This window comes from Piliocolobus tephrosceles, unplaced genomic scaffold, assembly GCF_002776525.5.
Source record: "Piliocolobus tephrosceles isolate RC106 unplaced genomic scaffold, ASM277652v3 unscaffolded_13892, whole genome shotgun sequence".
In the NCBI taxonomy this organism is placed as follows: domain Eukaryota; kingdom Metazoa; phylum Chordata; class Mammalia; order Primates; family Cercopithecidae; genus Piliocolobus; species Piliocolobus tephrosceles.
Window position 1 is genome coordinate 1,222 of NW_022295301.1, and position 16,099 is coordinate 17,320.

The following is a 16,099-nucleotide window of genomic DNA, read 5'->3' on the forward strand; positions in this document are numbered from 1 at the left end:
ATAATCTCGGCTCACTACAACCTCCACCTCCTGGGTTCAAGTGGTTCTCGTCCCTCAGCCTCCTAAGTAGCTGGGATTACAGGCGTGCACCAACATGCCTGGCTGATTTTTGTATTTTTTAAATAGAGACAGGGTTTCACCATGTTGGCCAGGCTGGTCTCAAACTCCTGGCCTCAAGTGATCTGCCCACCTCAGCCTCCCAAAGTAGTGGGATTACAGGCGTGAGCCACTGCACCCAGCCCCATCTCTATTTTTTTTTTTAAACCAGTTGTTATACTGTATTGTGTTTTATTTATATTATTTTTCTTTTTTTTTTCCCAAACATTTTCAATCCATGGTTGGTTGAATCTGTGGACGTGAAACCTACAGACACAGAGGGCCAACTGTACAGCAATCCTGGGAAATGAATACAGTAATCAATTCCATTCACTCCTACCATAACACAGACTTCTGTGAAACTCTCCTGGGCCGAACCAGAAATAAACACCTTAACGTGGAGCTGTATATGATTAGAAAGTAATAAATATTAAACATAAACACCAAATAGTACTTCAGGCTTTGTCCACAAGGAGGATATTAATAACCCACCATCCGTATGACATGAGCTTTCAACTGTTTTTCTAGAAGCAGTAAGTGACATACCTGTACATAGGTGAATAAGCTTTTCCTGCATGGAGACTAGCTGGTTTTATGTAAACAGTGGACGATCTTCAGGCGCATATTTACCTGGAACATTTGCATCTTCACTTCCATGGATGTCTTTCCGACCCAGCTAACATGGCCACTGAACTTAATGTCCTGTTCTGGGCTCAAGCTCTTCTTACACATATCTGCAAAACAGAAGTTAATCGGAGTCTAAATCATACCAAAAATGTTCTGTTCTGTAAATATGCACAATTAGAAATTATGGCTAATTCCACTACATTTCTTTTTTGTCTTCAAAACTAAAATAACTTTTTTGACACGCAGAAGAAATCTACATGTGTTTTTGAAAAACATAGAAAAAGCAAAGAATATAAAAAATAAAACTGGAATCATGCAAATCCACCTAATTATAATAAATATCTTGGTATATAGCATTCTAGACATTTTCATATGCATATGTACATTAAAATTCCCCATAAAGGGCCGGGTGCGGTGGCTCATGCCTGTAACCCCAGCACTTTGGGAAGCCAAGGCAGGTGGATCACCTGAGGTCAGGAGTTTGAGACCAGCCTGGACGACATGGTGTAATCCCGTCTCTACTAAAAATACAAAACTCAGCTGGGCGAGGTGGCACACGCCTGTAATCCCAGCTACTCGGGAGGCTGAGGCAGGAGGATTGCTTGAACCTGGGAGGCGAAGGTTGCAGTGAGCCGAGATCATGCCATTGCACTCCAGCCTGGGTGACAAGAACAAAACTCCATCTCAAAAAGAAAAAAAAAAATTCCCATAAAAGGAGAGGACTTCCTGTAATCTCAATAATATCTTGCAATTACTAAGAATTCTAAGTATGCATAGAAAATGATATCACTTACCAATCTTATCCACCAGGGCTGTAACTATCGATAAAGGAGACATCTTGGCTGAATGGATTTTGTTGTGCATGTAACAAGTAAGAACTGCAGGAAAACAATAGTGTACCAAATTTTTAAAAGGCAGAATTATTTCCCAACATTTCAAATTTACTCCCTGAAATCCATTAAAAGTCTTGTCTCGTTTTGAAGACCCAGCCCCCAATATTCCATTGATCATCTTATCCTAGGACCAAACACTTTTATAAATTGAAGGATTTGGGAGATCCTCCAATCTGACTGCCCCCTCAATTTTAAGATTTGGTGAAGAAATCAAAGCCCGAAGCAAGCCCAGACCCACCAGGCAGCTTGTTACTACTCCACAGAGACTCAGTGCCAAAATTAGAATAAGAACTCAGCACATGAGTCTGACAGTATCAAACATCTTCAGGAAAGAGAAACAAATCACAAGGACTTGGCTACCTGTTTTCTTCCTGGCTCTGTCCTAATTAATCAGGAAACAATTATTTCACTCAGTTATCCCTCCTTCCCCATAACACCCTTGGCTCCTATGCCACCCTGTGGTTATCGCTATACTTTCCATATTTTAACAATCATTTATATGTGCCAAGCATGGTTCATGCACCTTACAGATATCAACTCATTTAAAGTTGTATAATTATATGTTGGGCCGGGCGCGGTGGCTCAGCCTGTAATCCCAGCACTTTGGGAGGTAGAGGCAGGTGGATCACGAGGTCAAGAGATCGAGACCATCCTGGCCAACATGGTGAAACCCCGTCTCTACTAAAAATACAAAAATTAGCCGGGCGTGGTGGCGTCCCAGTTACTCAGGAGGCTGAGGCAGGAGAATCACTTGAACCCAGGAGGCAGAGGTTGCAGTGAGCCGAGATTGCACCACCGCACTCCAGCCTGGCAATAGAGTGAGACGGTCTCAAAATTAAAAAAAAAAAAAAAATTGTATAATTATATGTTGATTGGCTCCCCGCTTCCCCTATGATCCATTCAAATTTGTATCACAAACTTTCAGGACAAGATATGTGGTCAATAAATATTTGTTGAGTAACTGTAAATCCTTCCATCTATACACCTGCTAAAGGACGCACTGGGGGAATGACAGGCTAAAGGCAATAAACTCCATTTAAAAGCCTTTGTCCAGCAAAGAAATCAGATGGCTCCAACCTATGGCAACAGGAGTAGAAATGAAAAGACTATGAGTTAAGAAGAAGGTAAACCTGACAAGACTTGAATAAATTCAGTTTTCTAGCTTGGATAGGTAAGCATGGTGTACTAGTCACTGAAAAAGAGAACACAGACTGGGTACAGTGGCTCATGCCCGTAATCCCAACACTTTGAGAGGCCAAGGTAGGAGGATCACTTGAGCCTAGGAGTTCAAGACCAGCCCAGGCAACACAGCAGAGACTCCATCTCTACCAAAAACACAAAAGTTAGACAGGTGTGGTGGCACATGCCTGTAGTCCCAGCTACTCAGGAGACAGGTGGAAGGATTGCTTGAGCCCAGAAGGTCAAGGGTGTAGTTAGCCATGATCATGCTGCTACACTCCAGCCTGAACAACAGAGTAAGGCTCTGTCTCAAAATAAAAAGAGAATATAGGAAGAAAAGAATGGGCCATTTTCAATGTGTTAAATTTGAAGAGCCTATGGCACATCCAAATGAAGGTATTGGGCAGGGCACAGTTGTTCACACCTGTAATCCTAGGGCTTTGGAAGGCCATAGCAGAAGGATCACGTGAGCCCAGAGTTTGAGACCAGCCTGGGCAACAGAGTGAGACCCCTGTCTCTACAAAAAACTTTACAAATTAAGCCAGGCATGGTGGCTCAAGCCTGTAATCCCACCACTTTGGAAGATAGAGGTAGATGGACCACCTGAGCCCAGAAGTTCCAGACCAGCCCAGACAACATGGTGAGATCCCGTCTGTACAGTAAAATACAAAAATTAGTCAGGCATGGTGGCATGTGCCTGTGGTCCCAGCTACTTGAGAGGCTGAGATGGGAGGATGCTTGAGCTCGAGATGTGGAGGATACAGTGAGCTGTGATCGCACCACTGGACTCCACCCTGGGTGACAGAGTGAGACCCTATTCCAAAAAAAAAAACAAAACAAATTAGCCAGGCATGGTGTAGTGTGCCTATAGTCCCAGTTACTCAGGAAGCTGAGGCAGAAGGAACACTTGAGCCTACAAGTTCAAGGTTGCAGTAGGCTATGATTTTACCATTGCACTACAGTCTGGGCAACAGAGCGATACTGTCTCTAAAAAAGAAAAATAAATCTAGTAGCTAAGAGGAAAAACTGATTGAAACTCAGAAAAACAGGCCAGAAAATGTAGCTTCATAAGTATTCAGCATACTAATAGCAACTGAAACACTAGGAGTAGATGAGTTTATAGAGAATCTGCAATGTCAACCCAAAAAAGGGCAGAAGGGAAGGGTAGAGAAGAGACGTAATATAAATGTAGTTTTTACCACTGATCGGTACACTTAAAAATGATAAAGATGGGCCAGGCGCGGTGGCTCACACCTGTAATCCCAGCACTTTGGGAGGCCGAGGTGGGGGGATCACCTGAGGTCACGAGTTTGAGACCAGCCTGGCCAACATGGCGAAACCCCATCTCTACTAAAAATACAAAAATTAGACAGGCGTTGTAGCAGATGCCTGTAATCCCAGCTACTCGGAAGGCTGAGACAGGAGAATTGCTTGAACTCGAGAGGTGGAGGTTGCAGTGAGCTGAGATGGTGCCACTGCACTCCAGCCTGGGGGGTGACAGAGCGAGACTCTGTCTCAAAAAAATTAAATAAAAAATAAAAAATAAAGATGGTAAATTTTATATTTTAACCTCAACTTAAAAAATAGTGCTGGGCTCAGTGGCTCACGCCTGTAATCTCACTTTGGGAGGCCGAAGTGGGAAGATCCCTTGAGTCCAGGAGTTTGGGACCAGCCTGGGCAACATGGCAGACTTTGTCTCTACTAAAAATCAAAACAATTAGCCGCATGGTGGTGTGCACCCGTAGTCCCAGCCACTCAGGAGGCTAAGGCAGGAGGACTGCTTGAGCCAGGAGGTCGAGGCTACAGTGAGCTGTGATCACGCCACTGCACTCCAGCCTGGGTGACAGAGTGAAACTCTATCTCAAAAACTAAATAAAAAATTTTTAAAGATTTAACTATTTTCATTGTTAAATTTTAAAATGCCTTAAAATTTAATTAATATGAACAAATTATAAAATTCAAAAGGCCGGGCGCGGTGGCTCATGCCTGTAATCCTAGCACTTTGGGAGGCCAAGGCAAGTGGATCACCTGAGGTCAGGAGTTCGAGACCAGCCTGACCAACATGGTGAAACCCCATCCCTACTAAAGATACAAAAAATCACCCGGGTGTGGTGGCGGGTGCCTGTAATCCCAGTTACTTGGGAGGCTGAGGGAGGAGAATCACTTGAACCTGGGAGGTGGAGGATGCAGTGAGCTGAGATTGCGCCACTGCACTCCAGCCTGGGCAACAAGAGCGAAACTCCGGCTCAAAAAAAAAAAATAAACAAAATAAAATAAAATGAATTCAAAAAACAATCATTTTTTGAAAGAGCAAAAGACAAAACCCTGGGGATAACTTACATTTAAGGGATCAACAGAAAAAGAGGAACCTACAAAGGGGACTACAAAAGAGCAGCCAGAGAAGCAGAAGAAATGTCACCAAAGCCCAAGGGTGGGCTGGATGATATAAGAAGCCACAAAGGGGTCAGGTCAGCCATGAAAAGTATCCATTCAATTGTGCAGTAAAGGAGCCAATGGCGAGCTTGGCAAGAGCAGTTTCAATGGCGTGGAGGAGAAGCCAGAACACAGCAGACCGGCAAATATTTAACAACAGGAAGTTAGCATACAGAGGCAATGAGAGCAGGCGATTTTCCCAGTTCTTTTCAGAAAGTGAGCTATGAAGTAAGGAAAGAAAGTGTGAGGTGTTATAAGAAAAAAGTATTTTTTATTTTTTTTTTTTTTTTTTTGAGACAGAGTCTCACTCTGTCACCCAGGCTGGAGTGCAGTGGTGCACTCAGTTCACTGCAGCCTCTACCTCCTGTGTTCAAGCCATTCTCCTGCCTCAACCTCCTGAGTAGCTGGGACTACAGGCACACGCCACTATACCTGGCTAATTTTTGTGTTTTTGAGACAGAGTCTCGCTCTGTTGTCCAGGCTGAAGTACAGTGGCACAATCTCAGCTCACTGCAACCTCCGCCTCCCAGGTTTAAGCAATTCTCGTACCTCAGCCTCCCGAGTAGCTAGGATTACAGGCAAGCACCACCACGCCCGGCTACTTTTTGTAGTTTTAGTAGAGATGTGGTTTCACCATGTTGTCCAGGCTGGTCTCGAACTCCTGGCCTCAAGTGTGCTGGGATTACAGGCATGATCCACCCTGCCCAGCCTATTTTTCATTTTAAGATGAAAGAAGCTTGAATATGTTTATAACTTGAGGGAAAAGTGAAGTTGAGAAAAGGCTCAGGAAATGATGGAGAAAGCTAAGTGATAAGGCAGTTCCTTGAAGAAATAGAAGGAATAGAATCAAGTGAACAGGTTAAAGAGACTGACCAGGCCGGGTGCAGTGGCTCACGCCTGCAATTCCAGCACTTTGGGAGGCCAAGGCAGGCGGATCACGAGGTCAGGAGATCGAGACCACGGTGAAACCCCGTCTCTACTAAAAATACAAAAAATTAGCCGGGGGCGGTGGCGAGCACCTGTAGTCCCAGCTACTCAGGAGGCTGAGGCAGGAAAATGGCGTGAACCCGGGAGGCAGAGCTTGCAGTGAGCCGCGATCGTGCCACTGCACTCCAGCCTGGGGGACAGAGCGAGACTCCGTCTCAAAAAAAAAAAAAAAAGAGAGAGACTGGCCATCAATAGCAGTTAATGAGCAAGAAAGAGGGTAGTGGTGGCAGGGGAGTTTGTGTATATAAGGACACCTAAGCAAACCAAAGTCAACCAGGATGTAGTGCAGTGTTGTCACCACAGTTCACTGCAGCCTCGACTTCCTGGGCTGAAGCAACCCTCCTGCCTCAGTCTCCTGAGTAGCTGGAACTACTAGTGCATGCCACCACACCCAGCTAGTTTTTTGGTTTTCGTAGAGATGGGGACTCACTGTTTCCCAGGCTGGTCTCAAAGTCTTGGCCTCAAGTGATCCTCCTGCCTCGATCTCCCAAAGTGCAAGGATTATAGGTGTGAGCCACTGTGCCCAGCCATGAATTTTTAACTGGGTTCATTTAATCTAGAGAAAAGTAGTTGCTAGGTGTAAGCTTAACAACAAGCTTATATCTATATTTTAAAAGTCAGAGCCAGGCGTGGTGGCTCACAGCTGCAATCCCAGCACTTTGGGAGGCTGAGGCATGCAGATCACCCGAGGTCAGGAGTTCAAGACCAGACTGGCCAACATGGTGAAACCCTGTCTCTACTAAAAATACAAAAATTAGCCAGATGTGATGGCGGGCACCTGTAATCCCAGCTATTCAGGAGGTTGAGGCAGGAGAATCGCTTGAACCCAGGAGGCGGAGGTTGCAGTGAGCCAAGATCAGACCACTGCACTCTAGGCTGGGCAACAAGTGTGAGACTCTGTCTCAAAAAAAAAAAAAAAGAAAAAGAAAAAAAAAAGGCCAGGCACGGCGGCTCACACCTGTAATCCCAGAACTTTGGGAGGCTGAGAAAAGAGGATCCTTTGAGCCCAGGAGTTCAAGAAAAACCTGGGCAACACAGGGAGACCCCATCTCTATTTAAAAAATAGTTTAATCGTTTTTTAAAAAATATATTAGAACCTTTCTTCAGACCCTTTCCCAACCATTCAGCCCAAATATCATAAGGTGGGAGCAAGTAAGGTAGCCTAGAATAGGGGGCTGGCATCTGAGCAGGGTAAGGAAGACATCCTTGCAGAGGGGCTGCAAGAGTGATGGCAGAGCATGTCACAGCTTGAGCACAGTGAAGAGGGTGAGCCTGCGGAGGGGGACCTGGTGTGGGGTACCAGAGCCCAGGTGAGGTGAGGGGAGCATCCGTGATGCATGAGGGTGGCAGCCATAGGAAACTGGTCACATACAGGGGAACTGATTAAATAAGTCAATATATTAAGGAGAATGGAGCCAGCTGGAGAAGGGAATACAAATATGGAAAGGAAGGAAATGAGAATGAACCCCGTGGTGGCTGAACTGGAATTGGAGCTATCAGTGCAATCCCATGGTTTTCATACATACATCTGTACAAAGATTTAGAAATAACATATATGTATGTATATGCACATGTATTTCCCAGCTCCTCCGCTAAGAGGGTATGGGAGCAGTGATATCCAGGAGCAATGACCACTCCCAACGCACATATCTCCATTTCAAAATATCATCCTCCATTTCAAAATATCATTCTCCATTTCAAAATATCATTCTCCATTTCAAAATATCATCCTCCACTTCAAAATATCATCCTCCACTTCAAAATATCATCCTCCACTTCAAAATATCATCCTCCACTTCAAAGTATCATTCTCCATTTCAAAAAAGGGCTCCTTGAAGATGTGGGTGATTCTAGGATTCGGGCAGGGAAAAGTACAAGATGAGCCTAGAATATCTTATTGTGCCAGAAAGTGAGAAAGTACTCAAAGAATAATGGGGACGCATCAAAGAAAACCACACAGAAGCTAGCCTGAAGGGACTGGGACACTCCTGGGACAATTTGGGCATCAAATAGATGATAGTAACATATTACAGTCCATTCAGTAACATAGGAATTCCTGAGTCCATACTGATTTAAAAATAATGAATTGAAAGTCTGATGAAGATCTCAAAGTTACCTGCCCCCTCCCCCACATAAGGTACTTATTAATTACGAAGAAGAAAAGAGTAACTTTACAGTGAAGAAGAGTGGCAGACATCATCGCCATCCAGTAAGCAAAGCTGATATCATCAGTAACGAGAAACCAAACCATGTACCACTTGATAGGATGCAACAAGAGCAGAGCATCCCTTCTGTGACATTCCTGCCAGAGATGTATAATCCAAAGCTAATCATGAGGAAGCACCACGCAGACCCAAATTGAGGGACAATACACAAAAGAATCATGTCAAAGTCACGAAAGTCAAAGAAAGATTAAGGAACTAGTCCTGACATGACAATTAAATCAACATATGATTCAGAACTGGATCCTTCTGCTATGAAGGACCACTGGCAAAAGTTGAATGGGACCTGAGGATTAGACAGTATGACACACCAGTGTTAATTTCCTGATCTTTTTATGGCTGTTTGTAGTTATGGAGAAGAATGTCCTTGTTTGTAGGAAAGACATATTCAAATATTTGGGGGTGATGTGGCATCATCTCAGTGACTTATTCTCACATAATTCAGGGACAAAGAAATTTTTTTTTTTTTTGAGACGGAGTCTCACTCTGTTGCCCAGGCTACAGTGCAGTGGCGTGATCTCAGCTCACTGCAACCTCCACCTCCCAGGTTCAAGTGATTCTCCCGCCTCAGCCTCCCGAGTAGCTGGGACTACAGGTGCATGCCACCACGCCCGGCTAATTTTTTGTATTTTTAGTACAGACAGAGTTTCACCATGTTAGCCAGGATGGTCTCAATCTCCTGACCTCGTGGTCTGCCCACCTCAGCCTCTCAAAGTGCTGGGATTACAGGCATGAGCCACCGTGCCTGGCCACAGAAAAATTCTTTATACTGTATTTGCAACTTTTCTGTAAGTTTAAGACTTTTTTTTTTTTTTTTTTTTGAGACGGAGTCTTGCTCTGCCACCCAGGCTGGAGTGCAGTGGCCAGATCTCAGCTCACTGCAAGCTCCGCCTCCCGGGTTCCCGCCATTCTCCTGCCTCAGCCTCCGGAGTAGCTGGGACTACAGGCGCCCGCCACCGCGCCCGGCTAGTTTTTTGTAGTTTTTAGTAGAGACGGGGTTTCACCGTGTTAACCAAGATGGTCTCCATCTCCTGACCTCGTGATCCGCCCGTCTCGGCCTCCCAAAGTGCTGGGATTACAGGCTTGAGCCACCGCGCCCGGCCAAGACTTTTTTTTTTAAGTTACTAGTAAGAAAGATTATTCAGGCTATACCTCCATTAAATAGGAATCTACATTTTTTTTGGAGACAGAGTTTCACTCTTGTTACCCAGGCTGGAGTGCAATGGCACGACCTCGGCTCATCGCAACCTCTGCCTCCCAGGTTCAAGTGATTCTCTTGCCTCAGCCTTCCAAGTAGCTGGGATTATGGCGCCCACCACCACAACTGGCTAATTTTGTATTTTTAGTAGAGATAGGGTTTATCCATGTTGGTCAGGCTGGTCTTGAACTCCCAACCTCAAGTGATCCGCCCGCCTCAGCCTCCCAAAGTGCTGGGATTACAGGTATGACCCACCACACCTGGCCGATGTCCTTCTTTTTTTTTGCACTTTAGAATATCAGCATCTGTGCAGGTTAAAGAATAAAAGAGCCCTTTCTAGTCACAGAATTCAATGTATATCTGTAGGTATCTATTAGAAAGACTAAAATAATACCAGTACCTCCCAAGCTGTCAAGATCCTCAAGAATCCTGCCAAATCTGTGAAATAAAGCAAACGGTGAATTAAATGCAAATCATGTTGGTCTCCTTTTAAAAATAAATAACATACTTCAGGGTGATGAAAATGTTCCAAAATCGATTGTAGTGATGGATGCACAACTCTCTAAATGTATCAAGACCATAGAATTGTACACTTTAAACAAGTGAATTGTATGGTGTGTGAATTGTATTTCAACATTGTTATAAAACAAGGAAATAAAAACAAATACATAAAAACAGCACTGTGTTACCTTACGGTGTTTTGAACAGTCAAATATTTCTCTCGTAATTCAGGCTCACTGCCCAAAGGCAAGAGAACTTCAATGTAACTGTCCTTCATTCTCCTAGGAGGCAGTTCATCCTGTGATTTAGCCAAGAAACTATGAAGTAACTTCCTTTCTTCCATTGCCTTCACATGGTCTCTGAGAAGAAAGGATGCAGGATTCATAAAACAAGAGCAGTGCTAGCCCACAATTCTAGTGGTACACAGGCCAGTAAGATACCATCAAAGGAGGAAAAAGAAGGTCTGGGCCTGCTTTCACCTTCTCTTCCTTTCCTCCCTTCCCACCCACCACTTGGTGAAATTGATCATTTCCGGTATCATTTCTCAAGCTTAAAAACATACTTAGGCTGGGCGCGGTGGCTCATGCCTGTAATCCCAGCACTTTGGGAGACCAAGGCGGGCAGATCACGAGGTCAGGAGATCGAGACCATCCCGGCTAACGCGGTGAAACCCCGTCTCTACTAAAAAATACCAAAAAATTAGCCGGGCGTGGTGGCGGGCGCCTGTAGTCCCGGCTACTCGGGAGGCTGAGGCAGGAGAATGGCGTGAACCCAGGAGGCGAGGCTTGCAGTGAGCCGAGACTGAGCCACTGCACTCCAGCCTGAGCGACAGAGCAAGACTCTGTCTCAAAAAAAAAAGAAAAACATACTTAAGGCCAGGTGCTGTGGCTCACGCCTGTAATCCCAGCACTTTGGGAGGCCGAGAGAGGTGGATCACCTGAGGTCAGGGGTTCGAGACCAGCCTGGCCAACATGGCAAAACTCCATCTCTACTAAAAATACAAAAAATTAGCCAGGCGTGGTGGTGGGCACCTGTAATCCCAGCTACTTGGGAGGCTGAGGCAGGAGAATTGCTTGAACGCAGGAGGCAAAGGTTGCAGTGAGCCAAGATCACACCACTGCACTCCAGGCTGGGCAACAGAGCAAGACTGTCTCAAAAAAAAAAAAAAAAAAAAAAAACTTAAAAGTGACATAGGTATACCCAAATGAGCCATATATTCACCCTTATCAAAAAGTTTACTCAAAGACTAGAATATTTGAAATTAAATTAAAAATTCAGAGACATGGACACAATAGCATATATATAAATATATACGCTAAAGAATGTGTTGGCCACTCTACTTTATATTCCCATTTCTCACCTGACAGTTCTCGGATTCTTTGAGCCCCAGTTCTCTCTCTCTCTCTGCCTTCAATTTCAGGAAAGAGAGACAGAGGAGGGAAAATGGACTATATCCAAAGGAAGTATGGAAGGCAGAACAAAAGGTAAAGAAGAACAGAACATGAAAAGGAGACAGAAAGGGAAGAAAAAGAAGAGAAGATTAAGGTGGAAGAGAAAAGAGAGACAAGGGGATACGGAACGACAATGTTGATAAGAACATTAGCTAAGATGTCTTTCTAAGCTTAACTATAAAGTATTATTTTCAGAAATGTTTACCCTTCAAAAAATACAGGAGATAAAGGAATGAGTTAAATGACACCAGTAAATCCAGAATGCGGAACATTCTCAAGACAAATGGCTTGGCCTCCTTAAAGTCAAGCTCGTGGGGGAAGAATGGGGGAAGGATGACTGTCCATTACTCTAGATTAGGGGAGACCAAAGAGTCATAACCACCAGATGCAACATGCAATCCTTTATTGGATCTTGATGTTTTTTAAACAGCTATAAAAACATTTTTGTTAAAAGGAGTAATCTATTTTTAAAAAATGGTAACAGTTAAGGAAATATGACTATGGATGACTCATATACTAGCAAGGAATTGCTGTCAATTTGATTACATGAGAGAATGCCTCATTTGCTGGAGATGAGCGAAGGCTGGTTTATAAAATATTTACTGGAGATACACGCTGAAGTGTCGTGGTATCTATAATTTATTTAGAAATGGTTCAGGCGTATGTGTACATTGGGAAATTTGGCAAAATATTAATAAGTATCAAATCCAGGTGGTGGGTACACAGGTATTCATTCTTTCTACCTTTTAGTAAATTGAAATTTTTCATATAAAGAATTTAAAAATAAGTCATTAATTTCTATACCAACGATAGATTATTATATATCTAGTGATTACTCGTGTTTTTTCTATCTCATTTTAGCCTCAAAATTCTGTAAACCAAGAGGGATACGATCCTATTTTACAACAAGGAAATATTGTGAGAAAGATAAAGACAATATGGGAGGCCTAATTTTGAACTGACAAGAAGCAATAAAGGATTCAAGTTGCATGAAACAGAGAAACTAAGAGACTTGGGTTCAAGTCCCAAACCCTGATATTTAATCATTCAATCTCTGAGTTTCAGTTTTGTGTGTAGAAAAGGAACAGGAACATATGTCATAAGCACGTCACAAGTTTTGTTATGAGCATCAGTGAGGTAATATACCTAAATGCACTTTGAAAATGCAGAATATAGGTAAATCACCTTCTTTCATGACAATGAGGTGTCATCTGATGAGCATGTCGAAATGTTGACCTTCTCCCCCAAGCAAAATCCTTCTCAACCTATCTCTGAACACAGGGCTCCCCATCCCCACTGGGAGACCATCAACTGAGCCTAAATACAGCCTAGTATAATATGTTGGGGATGAAAAGAACGAATGAAAACAAAGATGCATACCTCCAGTTTGTGGATGCTCCTACTATCTCCCGCAACTTATCTCGAACTGAAACAGAAATAAAGAGGTCATTCCATGAAACAAAGAAATATGAGAAATGGATTATGGCAATGAGCTCAAGAACTATGAAAAGCAATTCATGCACTCAAAAGATTTAAAGATCCATAGATTTCCATTTAATGCCACAAGAAACAGCTCAGGGACAGGATCAAGCCTCTGCTCCCTAAAAACCTGAAAGAACTATACTGTCTCTTTAGTGCACAAATGAATACCTTTATGCCAATCACAGGGTTTATATAAACAAACAAAAAAGAATAACTTCAATTATTCATTTAATGGGGCTGTATCAGTGTTAGCCAATAAGAACCATTATAATGGAGATATGAACAGGATTCCCACCTATCTTCTTTTTTGTTTTTTTTTTTTTTTTTGAGACAGAGTCTCGCTCTGTCACTCAGGCTGGAGTTCAGTGGCACAATCTCGGCTCACTGCAACCTCCACCTCCTGGGTTCAGGTGATTCTCCTGCCTCAGTCACCCCAGTAGCTGGGATTACAGGTGCTATGCCACCACACCCGGCTAATTTTTGTAGTTTTGTTTTGTTTTGTTTGAGACGGAGTTTCACTCTTGTTGCCCAGCCTGGAGTGCAATAGCATGATCTCCTCTCACTGCAACCTCTGCCTCCCGGGTTCAAGTGATCCTCCTACCTCAGCCTCCCAATTAGCTGGGATTACAGGCAGGCACCACCATGCCCGGCTAATTTTGTATTTTTAGTAGAGATGGGGTTTCACTATGTTAGTCAGGCTGGTCTTGAACTCCTGACTTCAGGTGATCCACCTGCCTCGGCCTCCCAAAGTGCTGGGATTACAGGTGTGAGCCACCGTGCCTGGCCCCCATCTATCTTCTTATATGCAGTATTAGATCAAATTACTTAGTTCAGAGACTAATACTAATATCCAAATCTGAGTCTCATTATAATTTCTATATATTTATAGTCTCCTAGTTGTTAGAAAAGTTTAAGCCAGAAAAACGAAGCAAAGACTTACATCAAGCTAAGGCAAAGAATGCAATTTTAGTTAATGCCACTGCCCAGAAGTGCAAGCGTATATTAGTGCTTACAAAATTTAAGCTCTTAAAAGAAAAGCTGATACTAATTACCACACACACCATGATTCACATGTATAGGTGAACATGCTATATGAATAAAGGGAAAATCAATTAGAGAACCAGCAATAATTTGAAACTAAAAGATAAATCTATAGTATTTCAAATACTGTGTTGAGTTCATGTGTTTTTCCTAGCACTTCAAAATACATATTCCAGTTATAGGAAATTAACTATAGCAATCCTCAGTCCTTCAATAACTAAGTGATCAAAACCAAATATGATTAATATTAACATGCATTTTAACTTTCATGAAAAAATGGTTGATTTTTCTATCAAACAATTATGGATACACCTTAAGTTTGGTGTATAATTACAATTAAATGTTACAGAACTGCAAACAACAACCGTTAGTAATTTAGTCTTATTTCTGATTTTTTCCTCCTAAGTGCCTTGAATAAAAGAATGGACAGGGCCGAAGCGGGTGAATCATGAGGTCAGGACTTCAAGACCAGCCTGGCCAAGATGGTGAAACCGCGACTCTATTAAAAATACAAAAATTAGCCTGGCGTGGTGGGCGCCTGTAATCCCAGGTACTCAGGAGGCTAAGGCAGAGAACTGCTTGAACCTGGGAGGCGGAGGCTGCAGTGAGCCAAGATCACGCCACTGCACTCCAGCCTGGGCAACAGAGTGAGGCTTCATCTCAAAAAAAAAAAAAAAAAATTAACAGGCCAGGCACAGTGGCTCACACCTGTAATCCCAGCACTTTGGGAGGCCAAGACAGGCGGATCACTTGAGGCCAGGAGTTTGAGACCAGCCTGGCCAACATGGCGAAACTCTGTCTCTCCTAAAAAATACAAAAATTAGTTGGGCGTGGTGTAGCATGCCTGTAATCCCAGCTACTCGGGAGGCTGAGGCAGGAGAATCACTTGAATCTGGGAGACAGAGGTTGCAGTGAGCCGAGATCCTGCCACTGCACTCCAGCCTGGGCGACAGAGCAAGACTGCATCTCAAAAAAAAAAACAAAAAAAAAGAGAATGGATAGAAAGTACCTCAAACAGGATATGGACTACTGATGCTCACTGACATAAAATAATTACTGCTAGCTTAGTCAGTGTAAGAAAAGAGGCAAGTACTGAGGGCCAAGAAGGAAAAAATTTAAAATTTTATTTACATATATATTTATATACACACATAATATAAATTTATTTGGACCCTTTAAAGAAGCCACAATTTTAATTATAATGAATACTCCTAGTTTAATAAAGACAATCCACAGTTTGCATATCATATTGGTAATTGAAATTAACTTTAATTAAGCATGGACTAACAGGATCCCTCGAACATAACCATGGACTAGGAGTGCTTACTCGGTACAACTAATGGGCCCATCTCTCTTTTCCCATGCCTTCAGAACCTACACACAAGTGGAAATCGCTTAACTAAAAGAGCTCAGTCCTCAAGGCTCCCAAGAACAATAGTTCAAAATCTGAATGTGACTTCTACCTGAAGCTATTAATATTATGCAGCTATCCTGGTCATTTTGTCAATGAAATGTTTATGAAAGATCTACCATTAATATGCCTCATTTGCTCTAAACTACATTTCTATATACCTTTCAAAGAAAAGTAAAACAAGGTTTTTCACCACATAGACATAAAACATAGACACCATGCTTGCCTTCATGAATGTGGAAGATTCCCTGTTTCTTGGGGTTCTGGGGTCCTTGAGTCAGTCCTCTTCCAGGAGTAAGCTGCCCCTTGCCCAAGGCACAAAGCCTATAAAACAAGATAAAACACAGAGTAGGTTCCACGGCTTCTTCCCTGGCAACCTCAAAGACCTACCCTCCTCCCAGAGTATCTGGCCATACCACCCTTAGTATATATTGTCTCGCAGGAGTCTGTAGTTGTTTCACAAGTGTATGTATGTTTTCATGAGGCTATTCCATAAATCATTTCTCCTACTAAACATTTCTTGAGAGCAGAGACCAATTAGGTAATTATCTAAAAAATAAATAAAAGATGGCAACTAG

At 43.0% G+C, this 16,099-nt stretch overlaps 1 protein-coding gene across 1 annotated transcript; it reads right to left on the reverse strand.

Annotated features, from left to right (window-relative positions):
• Positions 1-303: 303 nt before the first annotated feature.
• Positions 304-15,845, reverse strand: LOC111536284 (acyl-coenzyme A thioesterase 9, mitochondrial; the record flags this gene model as incomplete). Its single annotated transcript, XM_026450147.1, has 7 exons — positions 304-830; positions 1,518-1,601; positions 10,036-10,073; positions 10,325-10,495; positions 12,968-13,013; positions 14,131-14,157; positions 15,748-15,845. Coding segments are annotated over 7 exons (616 nt in total), but the record flags the coding sequence as incomplete, so codon positions are not given.
• Positions 15,846-16,099: the final 254 nt, after the last annotated feature.